The sequence below is a fragment of the Oncorhynchus mykiss genome, chromosome 12 (genome assembly GCF_013265735.2).
Source record: "Oncorhynchus mykiss isolate Arlee chromosome 12, USDA_OmykA_1.1, whole genome shotgun sequence".
NCBI classification, from domain to species: Eukaryota; Metazoa; Chordata; class Actinopteri; order Salmoniformes; family Salmonidae; genus Oncorhynchus; species Oncorhynchus mykiss.
Window position 1 is genome coordinate 73,701,812 of NC_048576.1, and position 27,343 is coordinate 73,729,154.

Consider the following 27,343-nt stretch of genomic DNA (forward strand, 5'->3'; position numbering starts at 1 on the left):
TGCTGTGTGTTGGTTTTTGTTCAAATGTTAACGGAAATTCTCTGTTTGACAACACTTACAGGGGAAGGAGGCTTGGCGAAGTTGAGGTGAGCGTAGAGAAGCACAGCGATGTCATTCTGACTGGCCTCCAGGGCTATGGACAGGGCTGAACTGCCATCCTAGTGGAGAGAGAGATAACCATAGGTTGGGTTGCCAAAGAGAGAGAGGGTGAGAAAGGCAAGACAAAGTAGGTCAGGCTGAGAGACAGGGTTGGGAGCTGGTGCACACAGCTGCACCGCCGAGAGCAAAATAGAGAGACAGAGACAGAAGAGAAAATAGAAAACAAACAGTCAAAGACACTGTATTGACATGGGAGACTCACAGATGCTGTTAGAGAGTAGGGAAAACGGGGTGGGAAAACCACTAGTAAAATGCTATGTAAAATCCTAGAAGTTTGGGAGAAGGTTTGTTGACTCACGTTATCAGTGAGGGTGACATCACAGCCTGGCACAGACAGCAGCTGACGCACGATGTCGACGTGGCCGTGCTCGCAGGCACACATGAGCGCCGTGGAGCCGTCGTCGTCGCGGATGTTGACCTGTGCCCCGCAGGAGAGCAGCGCCCGTACCATGTCCCCTCGCCCGTGACTCACTGCCAGCATCAACGCCGTCTGACCCGCCTAACAACATACAACAGTTACCCGTTAGGAAGGCCACGAGTTTTACCAGTCTCCTGACCGTGACACCTTCTGACCTGGAAAAACTCCAGGCAGTAGTTACAGTGCCTTGCGAAAGTATTCGGCCCCCTTGAACTTTGCGACCTTTTTCCACATTTCAGGCTTCAAACATAAAGATATAAAACTGTATTTTTTTGTGAAGAATCAACAACAAGTGGGACACAATCATGAAGTGGAACGACATTTATTGGATATTTCAAACTTTTTTAACAAATCAAAAACTGAAAAATTGGGCGTGCAAAATTATTCAGCCCCTTTACTTTCAGTGCAGCAAACTCTTTCCAGAAGTTCAGTGAGGATCTCTGAATGATCCAATGTTGACCTAAATGACTAATGATGATAAATACAATCCACCTGTGTGTAATCAAGTCTCCGTATAAATGCACCTGCACTGTGATAGTCTCAGAGGTCCGTTAAAAGCGCAGAGAGCATCATGAAGAACAAGGAACACACCAGGCAGGTCCGAGATACTGTTGTGAAGAAGTTTAAAGCCGGATTTGGATACAAAAAGATTTCCCAAGCTTTAAACATCCCAAGGAGCACTGTGCAAGCGATAATATTGAAATGGAAGGAGTATCAGACCACTGCAAATCTACCAAGACCTGGCCGTCCCTCTAAACTTTCAGCTCATACAAGGAGAAGACTGATCAGAGATGCAGCCAAGAGGCCCATGATCACTCTGGATGAACTGCAGAGATCTACAGCTGAGATGGGAGACTCTGTCCATAGGACAACAATCATTTGTATATTGCACAAATCTGGCCTTTATGGAAGAGTGGCAAGAAGAAAGCCATTTCTTAAAGATATCCATAAAAAGTGTTGTTTAAAGTTTGCCACAAGCCACCTGGGAGACACACCAAACATGTGGAAGAAGGTGCTCTGGTCAGATGAAACCAAAATTGAACTTTTTGGCAACAATGCAAAACGTTGTGTTTGGCGTAAAAGCAACACAGCTGAACACACCATCCCCACTGTCAAACATGGTGGTGGCAGCATCATGGGTTGGGCCTGCTTTTCTTCAGCAGGGACAGGGAAGATGGTTAAAATTGATGGGAAGATGGATGGAGCCAAATACAGGACCATTCTGGAAGAAAACCTGATGGAGTCTGCAAAAGACTTGAGACTGGGACGGAGATTTGTCTTCCAACAAGACAATGATATAAAACATAAAGCAAAATCTACAATGGAATGGTTAAAAAATAAACATATCCAGGTGTTAGAATGGCCAAGTCAAAGTCCAGACCTGAATCCAATCGAGAATCTGTGGAAAGAACTGAAAACTGCTGTTCACAAATGCTCTCCATCCAACCTCACTGAGCTCGAGCTGTTTTGCAAGGAGGAATGCGAAAAAAATTCAGTCTCTCGATGTGCAAAACTGATAGAGACATACCCCAAGCGACTTACAGCTGTAATCGCAGCAAAAGGTGGCGCTACAAAGTATTAACTTAAGGGGGCTGAATAATTTTGCACGCCCAATTTTTCAGTTTTTGATTTGTTAAAAAAGTTTGAAATATCCAATAAATGTCGTTCCACTTCATGATTGTGTCCCACTTCTTGTTGATTCTTCACAAAAAAATACAGTTTTATATCTTTATGTTTGAAGCCTGAAATGTGGCAAAAGGTCGCAAAGTTCAAGGGGGCCGAATACTTTCGCAAGGCACTGTATAAGAGCTGGCCTAACACCAACAGTAAGTTTTTCTTACACAAAATTACAAAACCATCGGAGGCAAGAAAAGACATGTCCTGGCCCAACATAACCCTTTGAGAATTTTAATTCCATCAGAACATAGATACAATGTGGAGTTATCAGCAACATACATGCAAAGGAGCCATCTAACTGAAGTAGCTGAAAAAGCCATTCTGTCAGGGGCTCGGGAGGGATGTCATCGGGTCTGCCTGAGCTTGGCTGTGTGCAGGGAGGCCAGCTGTCCAGCAGGGGGCATAGTGTACCTGGCTAGCTTTGGCATTCACGTCCCCTGTGCGCAGCAGCTGCAGGACCGTGTGAAGGTCACTGTCAGAGTGGAAGGCAGCCAGAGCTGTCAGCATGATGGCTGTGTACCCGGCTTTGTTCTGCTTGTCAGCGTTGCACAGGCCTGACAGGGAGAGAGTGACCAGGACACATTTATTATGGGAGTTATATCCCTAAGCCATTCCACTAACAGTCATGCAGTACATCAAGGTTATACATACAGTCAATGGTATCTATGGCTCTGAGGCAGACCACAAGTCTGTGTTAGATATACACATTCATACAGTGCTGATCCATGTACTGTACAAACAAACCAAACACTTACTTGTCCACCATAAAAGTAAACCACTATTCTCTTGTCTGTAAACACACACATCCCCCAGTCACTCACCAGTGTCCAGCAGCAGCTTGACCACAGGGAAGTTGGAGTGGGAGACGGTGTAGTGCAGGGCCGTGTTGCCGTTGCCGTCAGCCATATTGACCACAAACTTCAGCAGCTGTGGGGAGACGGAGGAGAAGGTATCCATATAGGCCCTGACCATGGCAGTGTCAGCTGCCTTGTGACAGGACACACGAAGCCACTCCTGGAGCACCGTGGTGTAGGCTGTCCTCTGGGGAGGGAAATCACAGAGACCGGTCTCAGACTAACAACCAGACAGGACTGGTCAAAGTAACTCACACTGTTTATGATACACAGATGAATGTAGGCCTGACTGCTTTAGCTTAATGGGATAACCCAGTCTTGTAAAGTGCAGGAGACCCGAGTTCAAATCCCTGTCGGTTACATGAACCCAATCATGTAGGAAGTGACTATATGAAATGACAAGTCACAGATGAAGTCATCTAAACTGGCATGGTGGGCAGAGTAAAAGAGAATTGCATACTGCTGCTTGCTGGCTGAAAGCATTTGGTTCACCCAGGGCTTTCTGCAGGGCATGGAGAGATGCCATCAGGCTCTCACTGAACTCCAGTCTGACAGAGATGAAAGAAAACACAGCAAATTCTAACACACACACACACACATACACAATATCATAGTGCACTTGAGATCATTCATGGAATGACGAATCTACTGATTAGAGTTTTTAAATGGTTGTGCTGGTTTACCTGGTTTCTTGATTGGCTGCTCCAGTAGCACTTGGGGCGTTTCCAGGTGTTGGTGTCGAGGCTGGTGACTGGACTCTCCTCTGCTGGGAGCTTTGTTCAGTAGCTGATGATTGGGTGGCCCAATGCTGAGGGGCGAGGTCAGTAGTTTGTGATTTGGTGACATCAGTGGTATTTGATTGGGTGACACCCTGCTTTACTTCCGGGTTAGTGGCTTCTGGTTGGCATCTGGGTGGCTTGGGGGGTGCAGAACAGGTAGCAGCTGGTTGCACGGTGCACTGCTCAGGTGTAGTGGGTTCAGTGCTAGTATTTATGGAGGTACACTCCTGAGGGATGGGGTCTGGGACCGATGATTGGACAATACTCCCCTGACGGACACAGTCATTGGCTGGAGACGGGTAGGTAGTCTCAGTGGGGGCAGAGTCAGAGGCACATTGTTGCACGGCAGTGTTCAAGGCTGGTGATAAGGTGGCTACATGCTGCAGTCCTATGCTTACGGTTGCTGATTGGCTGGTGCTCCGCTCAGAGGCAGGTTCGCAGGCTGGTGGTTGGACGGTAGTGGCTGGGAGCGGGGTGACATGCTCTAGCCTTGTGGAGGAGACTGGGACTGCTGCTGCTTGCTGGTGCCGTCCCGCTGCAGACTCTGGTGCTTCTGGGAGTTTCTCTGTGGTCTCATGATATTCACTGGCATCACTCTCCTCTGAACTCTCACTGCTACTGTCGTCTGACGAGGTGGACTCATACCTGCAGGACAGAACTGATCTATCACACACGTCAACTCACGCTGTTACACGTAAACAATGTCATACCCTATCAATAACACACGTACCCTCCATTGACTCCAGTGAACTGCAGGTTCTTCTTGGTGGATGGAGAGCCAGGTTCTCCTTCTGCCTTACGTTTCATAATGGACCTCAGGGCGGTCTGGGGAGAGGCTGCTGCAGCTGGAGAGAAGACCCAATGTTGCCACAATGTTATGTTACGTCAGGGACAGTTAGCGGGAGGTAAGGAGGTAAGGAGTCGTACGGTCCATAGCTACCTGGCTTTGATGGGTCTTCTTGAGACTGGACGGTGTTTATGGCAGTGTGCTGGGGTGTCTCTCCTTCCTTCAGATGCAGCAAAGCCATCTGATTACCAATGGTATCAATGGCGATGGCAGGATTAGTGACAGGCACAGAGGTGGACAGCTCACTTCTTAGGACCTCTCGGACCTGTTTGGAGGAGATGGCGATGGGCAGCTCAACAGCTGCATCTGGAGGAATGGAAAGGAAGAGGACAAAAGATGGAAGGGATCAACAATCAAAGAAAACACATGGTTTTTCAACCTAACAACTCATTGTTATAGAAAACATTTGTACATTTTACAGGAGCATATAGAGGTAAATGCCTTGCTCAGGGGCACATCGACATCATCTTTCATCTAGTCGACTCATGGATTTGAACCAGTGACCTTTAGGTTACTGGCCCAACGCTCTTAACCACTAGACTACCTGCCACCCCATTTAAACCTACTTCATTTAATTTGATATCACTTGTAACTTATCACTGAAGTCAGACCTACCCTCTGGGCCCAGGGCCTGTGCATGTCCTCTGTGGGTTCCCTCCAGGACTGTACCACCTGGAGGGAGGGAGGGGGAGCTGCACCCCTCTGCTCGGAGCAACGTGCCCACCCCCACCACAGTGGCTGGTTGCTCCAGCGTGTACACCTGGATTCCCACAGTCCTCTGTGCCCGATGATGGGGCTGCTGGGTAAAGCTGACTACCGTTTGCAGGCTGTGTCCCTGCTGCTCCTGCCAGCTCAGACTGGTGGCCCTGACCGAGTGGTTTGCCTGGGGGGCCTGAGCCTGCCTCTCCCTCTTAGCTGCCTGCACCTGCTGCTGGGCAGCCTGCAGCTCCTGCATTGTACTCTTCAGCTGGCCCTCCAGCTGGCCCACCTGGCTCTTCAGGGCCTCTGTCTCCGGCACCAGCCCCAGGTCCTGCTCCTGCACCCCAATGCCCACATCCACCTGCTGGCTGCCCCTCGCCTCCTCTGGTCCCACCCCAATGGTACGCACTTCCCTCTGCCCAGCCGGCCGCGATCCACCCACGATCACTGTGTCCTCAATCTCACAGCCTGAGTCTGCCTGCGGCCTGGAGCCCTCAGGGGTGGTGGGGGTGGTGGGGGACAGAGGCCCTGCTGCAACCCTGGTGGTGGCTCCAGCTCCAGAGCTCACCTCCTCCTCTGGGATGTCGATGTAGAGCTCCCCTCGGGGCCGGCCCACTCTGCCGAAGCCAAGGGTGTGTCCCAGAAACTTCTGGCTCTTCAGCTGGACGCTTAGCTGCCTCTTCTCCTCCTGCAGCACAGAGATCTTCACCTGTAGCACGGGGATGGTCTTCACCTGCTCCTCCAGCTCCCGGATCTTCCTCAGAGCCACCGCCATCTGCTCTCTTACATTCTGCAGGTGGGCCGGGGTGGGCGACACGGGCGTGGACAGGCCGGAGCTCATGGGGGTGAAGGAGCCCGTTCCTGCTCCATGGGTGCGGTTGTAGCTGTGAGCACTGCTCAGGGAGGTGGTGGATCCGGCCATGCTGTTGTGCATGCTACCAAGTGTGCTGGAGAACCTCCTGGGGCCCCCTTCTTTCTCTTCCTCCAACTTCCTGCGGGCGTCCAGCAGGGTCTTCTCCACCCGGGCCGTGCTGAAGCTGGGCCTCTGGGAGTGGGAGTGGGAGTTGTGTGGGTGGTAGCCCGGGGCGCAGTAGGAGAAGGATGATTGGCGACTGTCCTGGCTGGTGTTGGAGCACAGGGACTCTGTGGAGGTCCACCAGGAGCCTGTGTAGCCGTACCCCCGGGGGAGAGACCCGTAGCGGGGCCGGCGCTGACCGGGGACCTTCTTGATGGTGTTTCCCTTCTCAATGTCGTTGACATACTTGAGGAAGTCTAGGTCCAGACGGTAGCCGTAGGGGGTCTCCACAGAGTAGGGCGCCTCCTGCTCCTTCCCATGCAGGGAGGGGGGTGCGGACGGGGTAAGCTTCCCTGCAGGGAACAGGAAATAGAGTTAAAACAAGCGGAAATCTGCCATCTAATCTCGGACTCAGACTTCAGAAAATAGCATCATCTCTCGAGGATACGGAGTGTTTGGGTATGCACTCTAATAGTAGCTACACAAATTAGGTAGAAACAAAGTTTGATAAATAAAGGAGTCGGTTATAGCCAGACCTTGATCGGTTTAAGGTATCTAAAGAGTTTAGGTTGATCTTATTCTAGATGTTAAACACTTCAGGCCAAGGCCGATTAAGTTCAATCCTGGACTGAAAAGCATGCCAAAGGGAGAAACTCCAATGAAATGACTTTTTGGTCTTAATCTGTGTCTGGGAAACAGTCCCTACATGAGAAATAGATTATTCACTCACATGATAGTTTGTGGAAGATGATTCAGTATTATGATGTTAAGAAATAGAAAGAGTAGAGTTAGGACCCTACCTCCTGGGAAGCTGGGGTCCATGTGCAGCACCTGAGCCATGATGTCACACGTTTACCCACAAAACCTCACCTGGGGGGGAGAGAGAGACACATTCATACAAACCTATCAAACACTTCCACAACATCGTCAGAAGAACTACTCCTAATGGAGCGACCCACTGTAAGATATTTGCCAATACATTGTACACAAAGGGGGGATACCATAGATACACCAGCATGGGTAAGGCCAGTGGAAAAAAAATATTGAACCTTAAAGGGTTCTTTGGTTATCCCCATAGGAGAACCTGTTGAAGAAACATTTTTGGCTACAGGTAAAAATTTCTACAGAGGGTTCTCCATGGAACCAAAAAGGGTTATACCTGGAACCAAAAAAGGTTCTCCTGTGTGGACAGCCGAAGAACCCTTTTGGAACCCTTGTTTCTAAGAGTGTAGGGTCACAATGACAAACCTTGTAATTGAAGTCTCTCTCACGAGGGCGGAGTAGTGTAAGCTGGGTTTGTTTTGGTCAATATACTGCTTCTTTGTTGGGGTGGCCTGAGAGTTTAATTGGTCATACTGTAGGATGGTCATATGGTGGGTCGGCTATATCTAACATCTTGTGTATGTCCCTAAGAATCTCTCTGTGTGATATATTTAACATATATTAGCCATTTCTCTGCTTTTCTGCCTGCTTATGTTCTTTCTGCTCGATAGTACATATTTCTGCTTGATGGTACATCTTTCTGCTCGATAGTACATCTTTCTGCTCGATAGTACATCTTTCTGCTCGATAGTACATCTTTCTGCTCGATAGTACATCTTTCTGCTCGATAGTACATCTTTCTGCTCGATAGTACATCTTTCTGCTCGATAGTACATCTTTCTGCTCGATAGTTCACCTTTTGTTTGTTTCTGGTTCTAATATTCCGCGGAGGAGAAGAGTTAGAAGGGAAAGTTTCCTGGCAGCTTATTCCAGGAGAGAGAGGTTGGAGGCCAGTTACAGCCTTATTAGGAATCGTTTGTGAACACTAACAGAGGTTCTCGATTTAGGGTTTACAGACACTCTCGCCCTTTCTTTCTCTCCCACTCTTTTTCCATTTATTTTCCCCTCTCTGTTCCCTCTGTCTCCCCCCCCCCCTCCTTTTTCATTCTCTCCCCCTCTACTCGTCAGCTGACGATAAAGAGATTTCAGCTGACCACTGTCTCCCCTCATCCCCCTTCCCCCTCTGCTTGCTTCAATACACTCAACCCAGGATAGTACATTCCCCACATTAAACACAATCAAAACAATGACCAAATGCACACTGGGATCGACACTGAGAAAACCAATGCATAATTCATGTTGTTGTGAACTTTCTTTCTATTCGCCTACTGGATGTCTTGCTATTGGTGTACTAACATTTCTGTTTGGAAGTTAATAGTGATGGCCAAGCTATTTTTCTGACACCCTTTGCAGTTTCTGTTCGCTTGTGGCAAGAGGAAAGTGACATGCTGCCAGCGATGACATACGGCCCACAATGAGGGATCTCTGATTCCGTGTGTCTCCCCAGCCGATAAATATTAACTTTCTAGGTCATTAATTTGTGAGAACTGGGGATTCACTTTTTCAGCATTACATCTCTTGCATTAGACACTGGAGCCTCACCAGCTGAATCTGTAAAACAGACATCAACAGTTTGGACCCAAATTGAGTTTGTTTTCAGGGCATACTTAGTTAATGCCCAGTTTTATGTTCTGTTCCATCAGCAAGAAATGAGTCTCTCTCGGCTCATTTCAATTTCTGTCTCTCCCCTCGCTCGTCCTCTCCCTCCCTCTAATCTCATGACTCTCGTCAGCGCCTGTTTATGCTCTTGCCCGTTTCAGGGAAAGTAGGGCACTTGGAAACATTGACTAAATTGACGTGGTATTTTTGAAGCCCGAATTTCTCTGTATATTGTAGCTCTCCCTATCTCTGTCTTTCTCACACTGATATGGCCACAAACACAGACATGCACTCCCATGCAAACACACACACACAGATACGCACACGCTCACGTACGCACATGCTCACGTGCCCACACAACCCCCCCCCCCACACACACACACACAGAAACAAAGAATGCAAACAATTTGATATGATCAACAAAACGTTGATAAGATCAAATGTGACCTCTGCAAAATGATAGAAGGACATGTAGTGTTAGTATCAAAGAAGTTGCAACAAATCGAATGCCTTCTGAGATTTAACGTTCAATGTGTATTTCCTGGTATGAGTACAGTATAAATGCTTATGTGAGCGTATCTGAAATATCCCATGTGAGTGTGTGTGTCATTGAGAGAGAACAGGAAGGTGGCGTGTGTGTGTGTGCCATTGAGAGAGTACAGGAAGGTGGCGTGTGTGTGTGTGTGTGTGTGTGTGTGTGTGTCATTGAGAGAGAACAGGAAGGTGGCGTGTGTGTGTGTGTGTGTGTGTGTGTCATTGAGAGAGTACAGGAAGGTGGCGTGTGTGTCATTGAGAGAGTACAGGAAGGTGGCGTGTGTGTGTGTGTGTCATTGAGAGAGAACAGGAAGGTGGCGTGTGTGTGTGTGTGTGTGTGTGTGTGTGTGTGTGTCATTGAGAGAGTACAGGAAGGTGGTGTGTGTGTCATTGAGAGAGTACAGGAAGGTGGCGTGTGTGTCATTGACAGAGTACAGGAAGGTGGCGTGTGTGTCATTGAGAGAGTACAGGAAGGTGGTGTGTGTGTGTGTGTCATTGAGAGAGAACAGGAAAGTGGCGTGTGTGTGTGTGTGTGTGTGTGTCATTGAGAGAGTACAGGAAGGTGAGGTGTGTGGCATTGAGAGAGTACAGGAAGGTGGCGCGTGTGTGTGTGTGTGTGTGTGTCATTGAGAGAGTACAGGTAGGTGGTGTGTGTGTGTGTGTGTCATTGAGAGAGTACAGGAAGGTGGCGTGTGTGTCATTTAGAGAGTACAGGAAGGTGGCGTGTGTGTGTGTGTGTGTATGTGTGTGTCATTGAGAGAGAACAGGAAGGTGGCGCGTGTGTGTGTGTGTGTGTGTGTGTCATTGAGAGAGTACAGGAAGGTGGCGTGTGTGTCATTGAGAGAGTACAGGAAGGTGGCGTGTGTGTGTGTGTGTGTGTCATTGAGAGAGAACAGAAAGGTGGCGTGTGTGTGTGTGTGTGTGTGTGTGTGTGTGTGTGTGTCATTGAGAGAGTACAGGAAGGTGGTGTGTGTGTCATTGAGAGAGTACAGGAAGGTGGCGTGTGTGTCATTGAGAGAGTACAGGAAGGTGGCGTGTGTGTCATTGAGAGAGTACAGGAAGGTGGCGTGTGTGTCATTGAGAGAGTACAGGAAGGTGGCGTGTGTGTGTCATTGAGAGAGAACAGGAAAGTGGCGTGTGTGTGTGTGTGTGTGTCATTGAGAGAGTACAGGAAGGTGAAGTGTGTGGCATTGAGAGAGTACAGGAAGGTGGTGTGTGTTTGTGTGTGTGTCATTGAGAGAGTACAGGAAGGTGGCGTGTGTGTGTGTGTGTGTCATTGAGAGAGTACAGGACGGTGGTGTGTGTGTGTGTCATTGAGAGAGATCAGGAAGGTGGCGTGTGTGTGTGTGTGTCATTGAGAGAGTACAGGAAGGTGGTGTGTGTGTGTGTGTCATTGAGAGAAAACAGGAAGGTGGCGTGTGTGTGTGTGTCATTGAGAGAGAACAGGAAGGTGGCGTGTGTGTGTGTCATTGAGAGAGAACAGGAAGGTGGTGTGTGTGTGTCATTGACAGAGAACAGGAAGGTGGTGTGTGTTTGTCATTGACAGAGAATAGGAAGGTGGTGTGTGTGTGTGTCATTGAGAGAGTACAGGAAGGTGGTGTGTGTGTGTGTCATTGAGAGAGTACAGGAAGGAGGTGTGTGTGTGTGTGTGTGTGTGTGTCATTGAGAGAGAACAGGAAGGTGGCGTGTGTGTGTGTGTCATTGAGAGAGAACAGGAAGGTGGCGTGTGTGTCATTGAGAGAGTACAGGAAGGTGGCGTGTGTGTGTGTCATTGAGAGAGAACAGGAAGGTGGTGTGTGTGTGTGTGTGTCATTGACAGAGAACAGGAAGGTGGTGTGTGTGTGTCATTGACAGAGAACAGGAAGGTGGCGTGTGTGTGTGTGTCATTGAGAGAGAACAGGAAGGTGGCGTGTGTGTGTGTGTCATTGAGAGAGAACAGGAAGGTGGTGTGTGTGTGTGTGTGTGTCATTGACAGAGAACAGGAAGGTGGTGTGTGTGTGTCATTGACAGAGAACAGGAAGGTGGCGTGTGTGTCATTGAGAGAGAACAGGAAGGTGGCGTGTGTGTCATTGAGAGAGAACAGGAAGGTGGCGTGTGTGTGTGTGTGTGTGTGTGTCATTGAGAGAGTACAGGAAGGTGAGGTGTGTGGCCTTCTGAGATTTAACGTTCAATGTGTATTTCCTGGTATGAGTACAGTATAAATGCTTATGTGAGCGTATCTGAAATATCCCATGTGAGTGTGTGTGTCATTGAGAGAGAACAGGAAGGTGGCGTGTGTGTGTGTGCCATTGAGAGAGTACAGGAAGGTGGCGTGTGTGTGTGTGTGTGTGTGTGTGTGTGTGTCATTGAGAGAGAACAGGAAGGTGGCGTGTGTGTGTGTGTGTGTGTGTGTGTGTCATTGAGAGAGTACAGGAAGGTGGCGTGTGTGTCATTGAGAGAGTACAGGAAGGTGGCGTGTGTGTGTGTGTGTCATTGAGAGAGAACAGGAAGGTGGCGTGTGTGTGTGTGTGTGTGTGTGTGTGTGTGTGTGTCATTGAGAGAGTACAGGAAGGTGGTGTGTGTGTCATTGAGAGAGTACAGGAAGGTGGCGTGTGTGTCATTGACAGAGTACAGGAAGGTGGCGTGTGTGTCATTGAGAGAGTACAGGAAGGTGGTGTGTGTGTGTGTGTCATTGAGAGAGAACAGGAAAGTGGCGTGTGTGTGTGTGTGTGTGTGTGTCATTGAGAGAGTACAGGAAGGTGAGGTGTGTGGCATTGAGAGAGTACAGGAAGGTGGCGCGTGTGTGTGTGTGTGTGTGTGTCATTGAGAGAGTACAGGTAGGTGGTGTGTGTGTGTGTGTGTCATTGAGAGAGTACAGGAAGGTGGCGTGTGTGTCATTTAGAGAGTACAGGAAGGTGGCGTGTGTGTGTGTGTGTGTATGTGTGTGTCATTGAGAGAGAACAGGAAGGTGGCGCGTGTGTGTGTGTGTGTGTGTGTGTCATTGAGAGAGTACAGGAAGGTGGCGTGTGTGTCATTGAGAGAGTACAGGAAGGTGGCGTGTGTGTGTGTGTGTGTGTCATTGAGAGAGAACAGAAAGGTGGCGTGTGTGTGTGTGTGTGTGTGTGTGTGTGTGTGTGTGTCATTGAGAGAGTACAGGAAGGTGGTGTGTGTGTCATTGAGAGAGTACAGGAAGGTGGCGTGTGTGTCATTGAGAGAGTACAGGAAGGTGGCGTGTGTGTCATTGAGAGAGTACAGGAAGGTGGCGTGTGTGTCATTGAGAGAGTACAGGAAGGTGGCGTGTGTGTGTCATTGAGAGAGAACAGGAAAGTGGCGTGTGTGTGTGTGTGTGTGTCATTGAGAGAGTACAGGAAGGTGAAGTGTGTGGCATTGAGAGAGTACAGGAAGGTGGTGTGTGTTTGTGTGTGTGTCATTGAGAGAGTACAGGAAGGTGGCGTGTGTGTGTGTGTGTGTCATTGAGAGAGTACAGGACGGTGGTGTGTGTGTGTGTCATTGAGAGAGATCAGGAAGGTGGCGTGTGTGTGTGTGTGTCATTGAGAGAGTACAGGAAGGTGGTGTGTGTGTGTGTGTCATTGAGAGAAAACAGGAAGGTGGCGTGTGTGTGTGTGTCATTGAGAGAGAACAGGAAGGTGGCGTGTGTGTGTGTCATTGAGAGAGAACAGGAAGGTGGTGTGTGTGTGTCATTGACAGAGAACAGGAAGGTGGTGTGTGTTTGTCATTGACAGAGAATAGGAAGGTGGTGTGTGTGTGTGTCATTGAGAGAGTACAGGAAGGTGGTGTGTGTGTGTGTCATTGAGAGAGTACAGGAAGGAGGTGTGTGTGTGTGTGTGTGTGTGTGTCATTGAGAGAGAACAGGAAGGTGGCGTGTGTGTGTGTGTCATTGAGAGAGAACAGGAAGGTGGCGTGTGTGTCATTGAGAGAGTACAGGAAGGTGGCGTGTGTGTGTGTCATTGAGAGAGAACAGGAAGGTGGTGTGTGTGTGTGTGTGTCATTGACAGAGAACAGGAAGGTGGTGTGTGTGTGTCATTGACAGAGAACAGGAAGGTGGCGTGTGTGTGTGTGTCATTGAGAGAGAACAGGAAGGTGGCGTGTGTGTGTGTGTCATTGAGAGAGAACAGGAAGGTGGTGTGTGTGTGTGTGTGTGTCATTGACAGAGAACAGGAAGGTGGTGTGTGTGTGTCATTGACAGAGAACAGGAAGGTGGCGTGTGTGTCATTGAGAGAGAACAGGAAGGTGGCGTGTGTGTCATTGAGAGAGAACAGGAAGGTGGCGTGTGTGTCATTGAGAGAGTACAGGAAGGTGGCGTGTGTGTGTGTCATTGAGAGAGTACAGGAAGGTGGTGTGTGTGTGTGTGTGTGTGTGTGTGTGTGTGTGTGTGTGTGTGTGTGTGTGTGTGTGTGTGCGTCATTGAGAGAGTACAGGTAGGAGGTGTGTGTGTGTCATTGAGAGAGAACAGGAAGGTGGCGTGTGTGTGTGTGTCATTGAGAGAGAACAGGAAGGTGGTGTGTGTGTGTGTGTGTGTCATTGACAGAGAACAGGAAGGTGGTGTGTGTGTGTCATTGACAGAGAACAGGAAGGTGGTGTGTGTGTGTCATTGAGAGAGTACAGGAAGGTGGTGTGTGTGTGTCATTGAGAGAGTACAGGAAGGAGGTGTGTGTGTGTGTGTGTGTCATTGAGAGAGAACAGGAAGGTGGCGTGTGTGTCATTGAGAGAGTACAGGAAGGTGGCGTGTGTGTGTGTCATTGAGAGAGAACAGGAAGGTGGCGTGTGTGTGTGTGTCATTGAGAGAGAACAGGAAGGTGGCGTGTGTGTCATTGAGAGAGTACAGGAAGGTGGCGTGTGTGTGTCATTGACAGAGAACAGGAAGGTGGTGTGTGTGTGTCATTGACAGAGAACAGGAAGGTGGTGTGTGTGTCATTGACAGAGAACAGGAAGGTGGTGTGTGTGTGTCATTGACAGAGAACAGGAAGGTGGTGTGTGTGTGTCATTGAGAGAGTACAGGAAGGTGGTGTGTGTGTGTCATTGAGAGAGTACAGGAAGGAGGTGTGTGTGTGTGTGTGTGTGTCATTGAGAGAGAACAGGAAGGTGGCGTGTGTGTATGTGTCATTGAGAGAGAACAGGAAGGTGGCGTGTGTGTCATTGAGAGAGTACAGGAAGGTGGCGTGTGTGTGTGTCATTGAGAGAGAACAGGAAGGTGGCGTGTGTGTGTGTCATTGAGAGAGTACAGGAAGGTGGCGTGTGTGTGTCATTGAGAGAGTACAGGAAGGAGGTGTGTGTGTGTGTGTGTCATTGAGAGAGATCAGGAAGGTGGCGTGTGTGTGTGTGTGTGTGTGTCATTGAGAGAGTACAGGAAGGTGGTGTGTGTGTGTGTGTGTCATTGAGAGAAAACAGGAAGGTGGCGTGTGTGTGTGTGTCATTGAGAGAGAACAGGAAGGTGGCGTGTGTGTGTGTGTCATTGAGAGAGAACAGGAAGGTGGTGTGTGTGTGTGTGTGTCATTGACAGAGAACAGGAAGGTAGTGTGTGTGTGTCATTGACAGAGAACAGGAAGGTGGTGTGTGTGTGTCATTGAGAGAGTACAGGAAGGTGGTGTGTGTGTCATTGAGAGAGTACAGGAAGGAGGTGTGTGTGTGTGTGTGTCATTGAGAGAGAACAGGAAGGTGGCGTGTGTGTCATTGAGAGAGTACAGGAAGGTGGCGTGTGTGTGTGTCATTGAGAGAGAACAGGAAGGAGGCGTGTGTGTCATTGAGAGAGTACAGGAAGGTGGCGTGTGTCATTGAGAGAGTACAGGAAGGTGGCGTGTGTGTGTGTCATTGAGAGAGTACAGGAAGGTGGTGTGTGTGTGTGTGTGTGTGTGTGTGTGTGTGTGTGTGTGTGTGTGTGTGTGTGTGTGTGTGTGTGTGTGTCATTGAGAGAGTACAGGAAGGAGGTGTGTGTGTGTGTGTGTCATTGAAAGAGTACAGGACGTTGGTGTGTGTGTGTCTTATTGAGGGAGTACAGGAAGGTGGTGTGTGTGTGTGTCATTGAGAGAGTACAGGAAGGTGGTGAGTGTGTGTGTCATTGAGAGAGTACAGGAAGGTGGTGAGTGTGTGTGTCATTGAGAGAGTACAGGAAGGTGGTGAGTGTGTGTGTGTGTGTGTCATTGAGAGAGTACAGGAAGGTGGTGTGTGCGTGTGTGTGCCATTGAGAGAGTACAGGAAGGTGGTGTGTGTCATTGAGAGAGTACAGGAAGGTGGCGTGTGTGTGTGTGTGTCATTGAGAAAGAACAGGAAGGTGGTGAGTGTGTGTGTGTGTGTCATTGAGAGAGTACAGGAAGGTGGTGAGTGTGTGTGTGTCATTGAGAGAGTACAGGAAGGTGGTGTGTGCGTGTGTGTGTCATTGAGAGAGTACAGGAAGGTGGTGTGTGTGTGTCTGTCATTGAGAGAGTACAGGAAGATGGCGTGTGTGTGTGTGTGTCATTGAGAGAGTACAGGAAGATGGCGTGTGTGTGTGTGTCATTGAGAGAGTACAGGAAGGTGGTGTGTGTGTGTGTGTCATTGAGAGAGTACAGGAAGGTGGCGTGTGTGTGTGTGTCATTGAGAGAGTACAGGAAGGTGGCGTGTGTGTGTGTGTGTGTGTGTGTGTGTGTGTGTGTGTGTGTGTGTGTGTGTGTGTGTGTGTGTGTGTGTGTGTGTGTGTGTGTGTGTGTGTGTGTGTGTGTGTGTGTGTGTGTGTGTGAGATTGAGAGCGTACAGGAAGGTGGAGGGCTGGTTGACAGGGGTACAGTTGATGAGATATAATTAGAGTGTTCAGTTCAGCTTCAAGGCGTGACAAACATCCCAGCCCTCAGCAATGACGACGGCCAAAACTCTCCTCTACACGGTCCTTCTCGCTCTCTTTCTCCCTCTCAATTTAGTTTAATATTCCTTTCTTTTCCTAGTCACATCAAGTGAACATGTACTCTGTTACGGACCGCTCTCTCCCCTCTCTCTATTTAACACTTTGCCTGGCGCTCCAATTCCTCCCCTCCCCCAAACCTTCTGCATCTGCCTCTACACCAGTGCCTCATTGAGTGTTTGGGTGTGTGTGTGTGTGCCGTGTCTGTGTGCTCCACCATGTATGTGGGTGACCTTACTCCCTCTCTCTCTTGGCTGTAAACAGTGTTCCATTGAGATGGCATTGATTAGAGTCCAGTGTAGCCCCCTGCTCCTCCTCAGCAGCACCAGCACAGCCAGCCAACCATTCTTCAGTGATACACTCCCAGACCCAGACTTTAACCTCCTCCTCCTCTCCTCCTCCTCCTCCAGCCATTCTCTACCCTCCTCCAGGAGGAATGAGTTGCCCCAGACTGATGCCCTCCTCCCCAAGTTCCAGACCAGCGGAAGTTAACATTGCCCGTCTCCCCTCCTCCCCACATTCCAGACCAGCGGAAGTTAACATTGCCCACCTCGCCAAGTTCCAGACCAGCGGAAATTAACATTGCCCACCTCCCCTCCTCCCCACATTCCAGACCAGCGGAAGTTAACATTGCCCGTCTCCAGGGTCCTCCACTGACTATTATGATTAGAAATCAAGGGGAGAAAAACTCAGATCCTTCAAGCACAAAATAGGATGTCTCAGACAGCTGATGTCCTGATGGATGCCAGAGTGCCTGCGTGATTGCTGCTTTGCTACTTTTAATCGTTGTGACTTGTTGTTGCTTCACTGATACACCGAAGCCGTTTCAGTATGTGCTAATGTAGCGCTACATTGTGATCACACAGAGTCCCTCAATAAAATATACAGATGTCCCTCACCTGTATCAAAACATACATACCACATTTCTTACCACACATTACACATTGCACATATCTTTGTGATCAGAGGAGGGTGACCATCATGGTTAGTAGGTAAGATACAGTAGGTTTAGTTCTGGAAGAAAACTCTCAGGGCTAGTACTTCAGTCAGGTCCGGAATTGTTTGCACCCTTTTTAAAGACGAGCAAAAAAGACTATAAAATAAATAATAGAAATACTGAGATATTGTATGCAGATTTTTTGGGGGAAAAATTATATTTTATACTAATACAATTGCTCAGAGAAAGAGAGGGGTCAACATGATTGCCACCCCTGTTTTCAATTGCTTTCAATACCTCACCTTGCGAGGATACACTGAGGATGGCACTGAGTATTTTTCTAAAGTGTTTTATGAGTTCAGAGAACACATTGGGAGAGATCTTAGACCATTCTTCCATAACACAATTTTCCAGATCCTTGATATCCTTCCTCTACGCTTATGGACTGCCCTCTTCAATTCAAACAGCAGGTTTTCATTCAATGGGGTTCAAGTCCAGAGACTGAGATGGCCATGGCAAAATGTTGATTTTACAAAATGTAACCATACCAGACCTATTTTAGCTACCAGTCACTTTCAGAATATATGTATTAGTCACATTTAAAAGGAAAGACTCACCCATTTTGAATGTTATATTGTTTTAGGGTATCGCTGAGCGAAGTTCTATCGATTCCTGGGGTCATTTCATGTTTTCATGTGTATTTGATCTCTTGCCGTTCACACAGGCAGATAGACCGCGGACATGACATGGCATTGTGACCAGCACTCTCACTACACTGGAAGTTAAGAGGAAAAGGACTTTTTAAGATTGCGAAAACATCAAACATACATGTCAGTTTTCAATACTGGGTGGCTAACTAGCTAACAAGCTAGGTAGCTATCCAGCCAACCCATAGAGAGATCAATGCATTGTGGGTTTTGTAGTCGACTTTAGATGCAACAGATTTCCAAAATGATTTTCACATTTCATGTTGCTACCAACCTTATTAAAACGACAAAAGTAAAGAAAGAAAAATCACAACAAATATTGTTATCACATATTAGTGTTATTTAACATGGTAAATTATAGGAATTTGTGGTTGTTGGAAGGATTTTTACCTTTAAGACTAGACTTGGTTTTGCTCAATCCTATATCTCAGATGTTTTATCTCCCTACGAGCCAGGACACAGCCTGAGATCCTCTGGCAGGGCGCTGTGGGCCATTCCAAAGTCTAGAGAAGATCAGGCTTGCAGATTCGGTGTCTCTTTTTAAATCACTGCTAAAGACACACTTTTATAAAGACGGATGATTTTAATGTAGGATTTCAGTTAGCTATATTTTGTCAACAGTTGCTAAAGAGCTCTATTTTCATGTCATCCAAAAAACGTAAACACCTGTAGTTTGCTAAACAGCATTGGCACTTGGATTGCAAACAGTGCTATGTTCAGATGAAATGAAAATAGAGCTCTTTGACAACGCACACTAGCGGTGGGTTTTTGCATCTAATGAAAGATGCATATGAAGAAAAGAACCCCATAACTACTGTAAAATATGGTGGTGGATCTATGATGTTATGAGGCTATTATTTTGCTTCCACTGGTCCTGGGGCTGTTGTTAAGGTCAATGGCATTATGAATTTGACCCAGTACCAGGACTATGGTTTGAATTGAAGAGGGCGCAGACACAGAATATCAAAGACCTGGAAGGATTATATTTGGAGGAATGGTCTAAGATCCCTCCCAATGTGTTCTCAAAATATATATATATATTTTAACGGCTCAGTGTCGTTATCCTCGCACGGCGAGGTATTGAGGTATTGAAAGCTATTGAAAACAGGGGTTCCAAACATTTTGAACCCCATCTTTTGAGAAAAACGGCTTTACTTGTTAAATAAATCTCTTTCTCTGAGCAATTGTATTAGTATAATAATAATACAATTTCAATGAGCATACAATATGTCTCAGTATTTGTATTATTTATTTTATAGTCTATAGTCTCAATGTTTTGCTAATCTTTATCAAGGGTGCCAATAACACATGGTCTTTATTCACAGTCTTACCTCCTTTTTATTGCCACGGCAAGGGATTAAATAGCTGCCTTTTGTGTGATTGCTATTCTACACAAGTTTGGGAATGGGAATGGTTTAAGAATTAGGAAAAGAGGGATTTATTTTCTGCTCCATACCAGCTGCTCGGTGTGCTGCAGGGTTGGTCTCTCCTCCCCAATCTCCTCACTCTGGCTTCTCTTCTCTCCTCTTTATCTTCCCTCCCTTCTTTCTCACGGTCAGCATCTGAGCACAGCATGGAGAAAAATAATGGAACGATATTAACATTTATATTAAGAAATCATAACATCCATTTCATGATCCTACTGAGATAGAGATCAGAAAACAGAAAATACCAGATAGACCCACAAAATAAACTTGGGATAAATGCAGCCAAGTTACAAATGAAGCACATCATTGAGGTACCAGGTGAATCTTTAACCAGCCATCAAATCTCAAAACGTCCATGACAACTCTAACAGCTCCATCCCAGCCTCTCCAGAGGGCTACAAACAGGCCTCTCTTACAAAACAGGGATTACTCAATGTTTAGGCAGGTTGCCAAGGACTGGTTACTGTAAGATTAAAAACACCCAGGTCTGCAGTAGAAAACCAACCTCAGAAACACATTCCACTGCCTCAGAGTGACAGCTCCTCACATGAAAAACATTTCCATCTCACTACATACAACATGCCAGTCAAACTCAGGAATAGATGGACCTCATTTCAGAGCAACAACAGACCTCCATGCAGCTAGAGCCTTTAGAAAGCTTCTCATCCGTCTGAGTCTGAACCACAACAACACAGACTGCTGTATGGCTAATCAACCAAGGCTGACTGGGGACCTCCCCGTCATGACATTGAGCAATGTTTTCATGCACTTCTTGACTCACACTCTTGAACCCGGTGCCATGTAACACACCCCTCTGGTTTCACAGGAACACCCCAGTATCTTGCCAAGGGATCTCCACGACATGACCTATACTCACGCGTGATTTGCAAGGAATACAGCAAACATTCCCTATCTCCAAATCCATGCGATTTCAGATTGGTCCTGTCGCAAGTTCCAGGAGATAAGCAGCATGATAATGGAGGTTATTACCTTTTTTTCTCATACCTTGGCTTTCAATGCAACGTCTGGGACTTAACTAGTACATTTCAATGTGGAGTTGTGGCCAAATGACGCCAGTGGTTTCCATTTACAGAACGTCACATTATGACCTTTTTTTCTTACTCAGTCCATTGTTGAATACTTTTGTCATGGGACAGAGGGAGGGAAGGAGAGAGTGAGAGAAACAGAGCCTTAGAGAGGAACGACAGCCCAATCACAATGAGCCATTCATTCAGCCTCATGTTCCACAGCTGGTTCTAATATAGAGCTAGGAGGGGCAGAGAGAGAGAGAGAGAGAGAGAGAGAGAGAGAGAGAGAGAGGGGCAGAGAGAGAGAGAGAGAGAGAGAGAGAGAGAGAGAGAGAGAGAGCGAGAGAGAGAGAAATGATGGCGAGAGAGACACATAGATAGACAGAGAGAGAGATAAGAGAGAGACACTGTTACAGCCAAGAAATTGAGCCTCAATACAAACGTAATGGTGTCTGAGGCCCTGTTGTGGATCCAGACACTGTCAGAGAGCGGAAATCCGAACAGGCCCAGTGATGACGAGCAACCAATGTCTGGGAAGTCTGGGTACATGTCTTAGACTCCTACTCTTATCAGTCATCACAAATCAATACAAATTTGATTCTATCATACTAGAAGGCATCAGTAAATATCACAATAGAGTATAATAACAGCGGAATAACTAGTCTATACAGACTGTAAAATGTCATAACTAAACTAAAACTACACACACAGTATACACCAACATACACAGTATACACCAATGTGTATGTAGTGCCCAGTGTTATGAGGTAGGAGGTAGGCTATGCACACTTTTTTACATTCTTGTTTTTGTGAAAGAGTCAAACAGTTCTGAAGAGATAGGTTAACACACACTCTCACGTCTGCACCGGCTACCCTTTCATCACACAGCTGAACACACACACACACACACACACACAAAATCTCCAGGATCCGTTGAACCCATGGGACTCCCACAAATCCACAAAAACAGCTGAATCATTTCAGTACGTTGTTTCAGGTATAAGCTCTGAAGAAACAGATATGGAGGGCATACTGTAACTCTGTTCTTATCTTCCATCTAAACACACTGGGAAATTGTAGTGGTGAGTACCAAAATCCACCATGACAGTAGTAACCTTTCAACAGAAGCAGTGTGAGATGACGACATGTATACAGTACACCCACTCAAAAGATATCACCATGCAGAGGCACTCAACACCACAACCCCTCAACGCTAGACCCCATCCTGGAAGAGTGTACATCATGGGTCACCCTTTCTCACTGTTCATTATAAAAGGCTATATGTCATTGATGTGCCATTAAAATAGCTTATTGTGGGATTGCCTGAGGTCTGATGAAGAAAGGGTTACAGGAAAAGGAGCTCCATCTCTGTATTCCCTCAAGACCCAGAAACAACCCAGTCACTTCCTCCAAGCCCAGGAGAAAAAGTAACAAGGAGAGGGAGAGGGAAAATGAGAAGGAGAGGGAGAAAGAATGAGGGAGTTAAGTAAAGAGAGAGCAGGAGAGTGGAGGTACAGTATGTGAGTGAAAGACAGAGAAAAGAAAGAGGGGTGGGGGTGTGGGTGAACAACAAGAGGGGCGAGACTGGAGTGGGGGAGAGAAAGAAAAGAGGGTGGGAGAAGAGAATAACTTTTAAATGGAAACTTCTAGAATGAGAACACCATGACTGTTCTAAGATTTCGAATCCACGAGTATGAGTCATTGAAACTCCCAGCGGCCACACCATAATGTTGTGTCCTCTGCTCTTGCCAAAACAGGGCAGACATCACAGGGATTCAAGAGGGTTAAGAGGAGCTCTTGACCAAGGGTGAATTACGTTTTAAAAAAGACCTTCCTTCATCGTCTGAACTTGATCCGCCTGTAAGATTACGATCATATTTTCAACATTCCACTACTGGTTTAAGGATAAAAAGAGACTCACAATAGAAACCCAACACACAAAGAGGCAGCACTTCTAGTTCCTAAATGAAGCTGAATGTTATTTTGTCAGCATGTCCAATGAGTATAATACTATGGGAGAAAAGAAACTGGAACTATACATGGTAAAATTGGAACTATTATGAAAACTCTTTTGGAAACCAACAAATACATACATCACGCTGGTGTTACATTATTCGCTGGAGGAGAAACATTCCTGGCTCTTTCTACATCTGCTGAGGACTGCTGTATGTGACCCTAACTCTCATCCTAACAGAAGGCTTAATTTAGCCAACTGGTCATGAATTAATAACCAATGACCAATGAATTGCTGGTCTCTACTCAGAAGTGGCAAAGGTGGTAGCCATTTATCATCATGTGGTTACTTTACAAGTAAACCACTCTTTCTAGAACAAATGTCATGCATCATTTGCATGAAAAACAAGACTTTCACATGTGCATGAGGAGGACAGATGCTCTTGTATGACCGGGGTATAACACATTACTGTGAGGGCGATGCGCTTCTGAATCACTAATAGCGGATTAGTGGAACTAGGAACAGTGAAGTCAAATCACATTTTTCAAATCAAATGTTATTTGTCAAATGCTTGGTAAACAACAGGTGTTGATGAACAGTGAAACGCCTACTTTTACGGGCCTTTCCCAACAATGCCGAGAGAAAATAGAGAAATAATAACAGATAATAATAAAAGTCACAATAAATACACAATGAGTAACGATAACTTAGCCATAATATATACACACGGGGTGCCAGTACTGAGTCACTGTGCAGGGGTACGAGGTCATTGAGCTAGTACATAGAACCAGGAATAAAGTGACTAGGCAACAGGATAGATAATAAACAGTAGCAGCAGCGTATGTGATGAGTGAAAAAACAGTTCATTCAAAAAGGGTTGATGCAGACAGTCTAGGTAGATATCAAAGTAAGTATTTATCAGTCTTATGGCCTGGGGTTAGAATCTGTTCAGGGTCTTATTGTTTCCAGACTTGGTGTATCGGTGCCGTGCGGTAGCAGAGAAAACAGTCTATGACTTGTGTGGCTGGAGTCTTGGACAATTTTTAGGGCCTTCCTCTGACACCGCCTGGTATAGTGGTCCTGGATGACAGGGAGCTCGGCCCAGTGCACTATGGCCCAGCTTTGCGATCGGATGCCAAGCAAGTTGCCACACCAAGCTGTGATGCAGCCAGTCAAGATGCTCTCAATGGTGCAGCTGTAGAACTTTTTGAAGCTCTTTTCAGCCTCCTGAGGGGGAAGAGGTGTTGTCGTACTCGCTTCATGACTGTGTTGATGTTTTTGAACCATGATAGATCCTTAGTGATGTGGATTCTGAGTAACTTGAAGCACTTGACCAACTCCACTACAGCCCCGTCGATGTGAATGGGGGCATGCTCGGCTCTCTGTTTCCTGTAGTCTACGATCAGCTCCTTTGTCTTGCTGACTTTGAGGGAGAGGTTGTCCTGGCACCACACTGCCAGGTCTCTGACCTCCTTCCTATAGGCAGTCTCGTCGTCGTCAATGATCAGGCCTGCCACCGTCGTGTAGTCAGTAAACGTATAGATGGTGTTGGAGTCGTGCGCGGCCACACAGTCGTGGGTGAACAGGGAGTGCAGAGGGGGACTAAGCACACACCCCTGAAGGGCCCCTGTGTTGAGGGTCAGCGTGGCAGATGTGTTGTTGCCTGTCCTTACCATCTGGGGGCAGCCCTTCCAGTATCCAGTTGCAGAGGGAGGTTTTAAGTCACGGGGTCCTGAGCTCAGTGATGAGCTTGGAGGGCACTATGGTGTTTTGAATGCAGAGCTGTCGTCAATGAACAGCATTCTCTTATCCAGGTGAGAGAGGGCAGTGTGGAGTACAATAGAGATTGTGTCATATGTGTTGGGGCGGTATGTGAATTGGAGTGGGTCCAGGGTGTCTGGGATGATGGTGTTGATGAGAGCCATGACCAGCCTTTCAAAGCATTTCTTGGCTACAGATGTGAGTGTTACTGGGCAATAGTCATTTAGACAGGTTACCTTGGCATTCTTGGGCACAGGGACTATGTTGGGCTGCTTGAAACATGTGGGTATTACAGACTGGGTCAGGGAGAGGTTGAAAGGCCTATGCATAGAGGCCTATGCCCTGTTACTGCAAGCAAATAGGATGACTGTTTTTAACATTAAGGAGGAGTAGGGTATGCAGAGAAAGACGGCATTCTGCAGAAATAGTCTGGCCCATACAGCCAGGGAGTGGCCTTACTGCTTGACCTGGCCTCAGCCCTGCCTGCCTGCTCACATTACGTCTGGAACAGGAGAAGAATAAACATCAGCATCACAGCTGCCATTGGTCATTGTGTTGACCCCTCCAAAAGGAAACTGCCTGGCTAAGGGTGGGGCCTAGAGGCAGGAATTACAACAGAAACAAAAGAAGAAAAACCACATGCATGAGAGAGAGAGAGAGAGAGAGAGAGAGAGAGAGAGAGAGAGAGAGAGAGAGAGAGAGAGAGAGAGAAACAGAGAGAGAGCGAGTGAGAAACAGAGAGAGAGCGAGTGAGAAACAGAGAGAGAGAGAGAGAGAAACAGAGAGAGAGCGAGTGAGAAACAGAGAGAGAGCGAGTGAGAAACAGAGAGAGAGCGAGTGAGAAACAGAGAGAGAGCGAGTGAGAAACAGAGAGAGAGCGAGTGAGAAACAGAGAGAGAGCGAGTGAGAAACAGAGAGAGAGAGGGAGAATTCCTGTGCAGAGGGGGAGGTAGAGGGATAAGGGTTGATGGAGGCCAGAGAGGCAGTGTTCTGGAAGGATTTGGGAAAGGTTCAGGGGAGACAGAGACGAAGACCAGAGCAGAGCTGTTAGTCCGGTCAGGCAGGGGAAAGCTGGTCAGACTCACAGCAGTTTTGGGGTTAAAACCTCAGGTCAGTGGAGTCAGTCAGTGGTGGTCACATGCAGCACAGTGGGGCAACGGAAGGAAGTAGTCAAGCACTGGAGCCCTGATGATGTGTTTAAGTGACCCGTTCACCGGGATCCTCATTGATTGTTTCCTGACTAACTCAATGAGTGAAGTAAATGAGATAACAACAAGCAGGACTTGAACCACACCTATAGACATGGCAGGTATACACAAACACACAACAAGGTATTAGTCGGTTGTTGCGAGTCAGTGAATAGAAAAATCTATCTTCCCTTTCGGAACGATTCATGTATTAAGAAGGATTACTCCAGAGATTAGTCCAGCAGATAATGATTTCATGCTTCCTTGGACTCCACATGCATGATAAAGGAATATGTTGACTGAAAACATTAACAGATTTGTCTCTGGCTGTAGGTCTGGATAAATAAAAAGGGGTATTAACCCTCAATGGCCAAATCCCCCAATCTGGCCCCAATCTAATATCCGACCTCTGTAATCATCCCCTGCTATAACTAAATACATCTGCACCTCTCCACAGCAATGAGTGATTAGCACAGTCATAAGCAAGGAACTATAGCCTACAGGCGTCACCAAAACAGTTAAATACTGACGTTTGGTGATAAGTTACTCTCATATTCATGTAAAAAAAAATATTGATATTCTATCAATAAAAAGGTGCACAAACTGTGATTCATTTCCCCACCAAAACAAAAAACGTATGTTTGGGTGAAATGTGCATAAAACTATACATTACGTCCAAACGTGTATTTGCGCTGTAGCCTATTACACCTTCTATGGCAGTAGTATAAGGCTCAAGTATAACATGCCTTTCTGTGCAGAAGTAGAAGGATTTCTGCTCACTGAATCAGTAACAATTGTTCATTGACTGATGTGATAGGACTAGTTTCCAGACTCCACAAGAGGACATGAACTGTAAAATGGCAGAGAGAAATATAACTTGACGGGCTACACGCATTAACTCACAAAGCGTCTGTAATTATATTCCACTACCTGATTCAAGATGATAGGCAACTCTAAATGAATTGCTCATGTGTGTAACCATGCTTTCAGCTGAACAGAGGGGTGTCAGTAAGGGAACAGTCTGGCCCGCTATGACCTGTTCGCAAATTCTAATAAATCCAGACAATCACAGACATGAAGTTTCATGCAGGTTAATAGCGTAATTCCATTAGTCTAGCTAAATCATTTGAATGCCCAGCGTGTGGTCCACCGCTACAAATGGGCTTTATAACCTTGCATTCCTCCATTTGGAATTGCACTACAGCGCCCCTCGTTCCAAACGTTGTCATCGGGAATGTGGTCGGTGAGACAGGCTACGCATTCCATCCCCGCTGCTGCTGGCACGAGCATGGGATAACTCCAACTGGGCATCTTATATTCTAGGACACCTATGGAGACCTGTGTCGGTCACCTATAAAGTCGTCATAGTCTGTGTTAAAGCAGACTGCTATCAAGTGATCAATGATTGATCAAAAGGACCCCATACAATTATATGGACCTATCTAGACTGTAGCCTATTCCCACAAAATGACACTTGGGTTGTATCCATCTTCCCCAAAGTTCAACAGTTTAATAATGACCAATAGACAAACCGTGAAAATCATTAGTAGGCTATTAGGCCTACAGGCATTAAATGTTCTTCCATACACTGCTTCTTCTAGAGGAGGAAAACCCAATAGAATGAATTCACATTTTTGTTGAGGCATCACTCCCTTAGGCCCTATAGCTTTTGAGGCAGACATCCGTTCACTGAACTGACCACCAGCCACGGACGGGCGGTTAAACCAGACCAAAGTTAAGGGCAGAGCAGCAATGAGAAAGTGATGAACATCTGGAAGTAGGCTAATGAAAAGTGGAAGAATGGAAGGACCCACCCTCTCCCTGGAGTAACGGCAATCACGGGGTTATTTTAATGAGGGAATAATCTTAAAAGTATTCAGGAATTCAACTTCAAAACTAACTTTGATTGAAGAAAGAACCTGATCGAAAAACGTTTTAGTTGAAGTTCCTAATTTTTTAAAGTTTAACCAAAAGAGTGAGGGTGGCAAGTTTCCAAAATATTCCAGAA

General features: G+C 46.9%; 1 protein-coding gene across 2 annotated transcripts in view; it reads right to left on the reverse strand.

The window, feature by feature from the left end:
* LOC110538432 (KN motif and ankyrin repeat domain-containing protein 2) overlaps positions 1-27,343 on the reverse strand; it is a 30,325-nt gene that overhangs the window by 2,283 nt on the left and 699 nt on the right. Inside the window, exons 2-13 of one of the 2 annotated variants that reach the window (XM_021625262.2) lie at positions 19,435-19,540; positions 17,889-18,046; positions 7,249-7,318; positions 5,350-6,801; positions 4,828-5,040; positions 4,618-4,732; positions 3,792-4,532; positions 3,569-3,656; positions 3,076-3,295; positions 2,666-2,808; positions 458-658; positions 60-158 (exon numbers count right to left, since the gene is read on the reverse strand). In XM_021625262.2, coding sequence (XP_021480937.2) covers positions 60-158; positions 458-658; positions 2,666-2,808; positions 3,076-3,295; positions 3,569-3,656; positions 3,792-4,532; positions 4,618-4,732; positions 4,828-5,040; positions 5,350-6,801; positions 7,249-7,288 — 3,312 coding nt within the window. In that variant the 5' untranslated portion in view covers positions 7,289-7,318; positions 17,889-18,046; positions 19,435-19,540. The remainder of the gene's footprint in view (positions 1-59; positions 159-457; positions 659-2,665; positions 2,809-3,075; positions 3,296-3,568; positions 3,657-3,791; positions 4,533-4,617; positions 4,733-4,827; positions 5,041-5,349; positions 6,802-7,248; positions 7,319-17,888; positions 18,047-19,434; positions 19,541-27,343) is intronic. The other variant, XM_036938359.1, reaches the window with a different exon arrangement.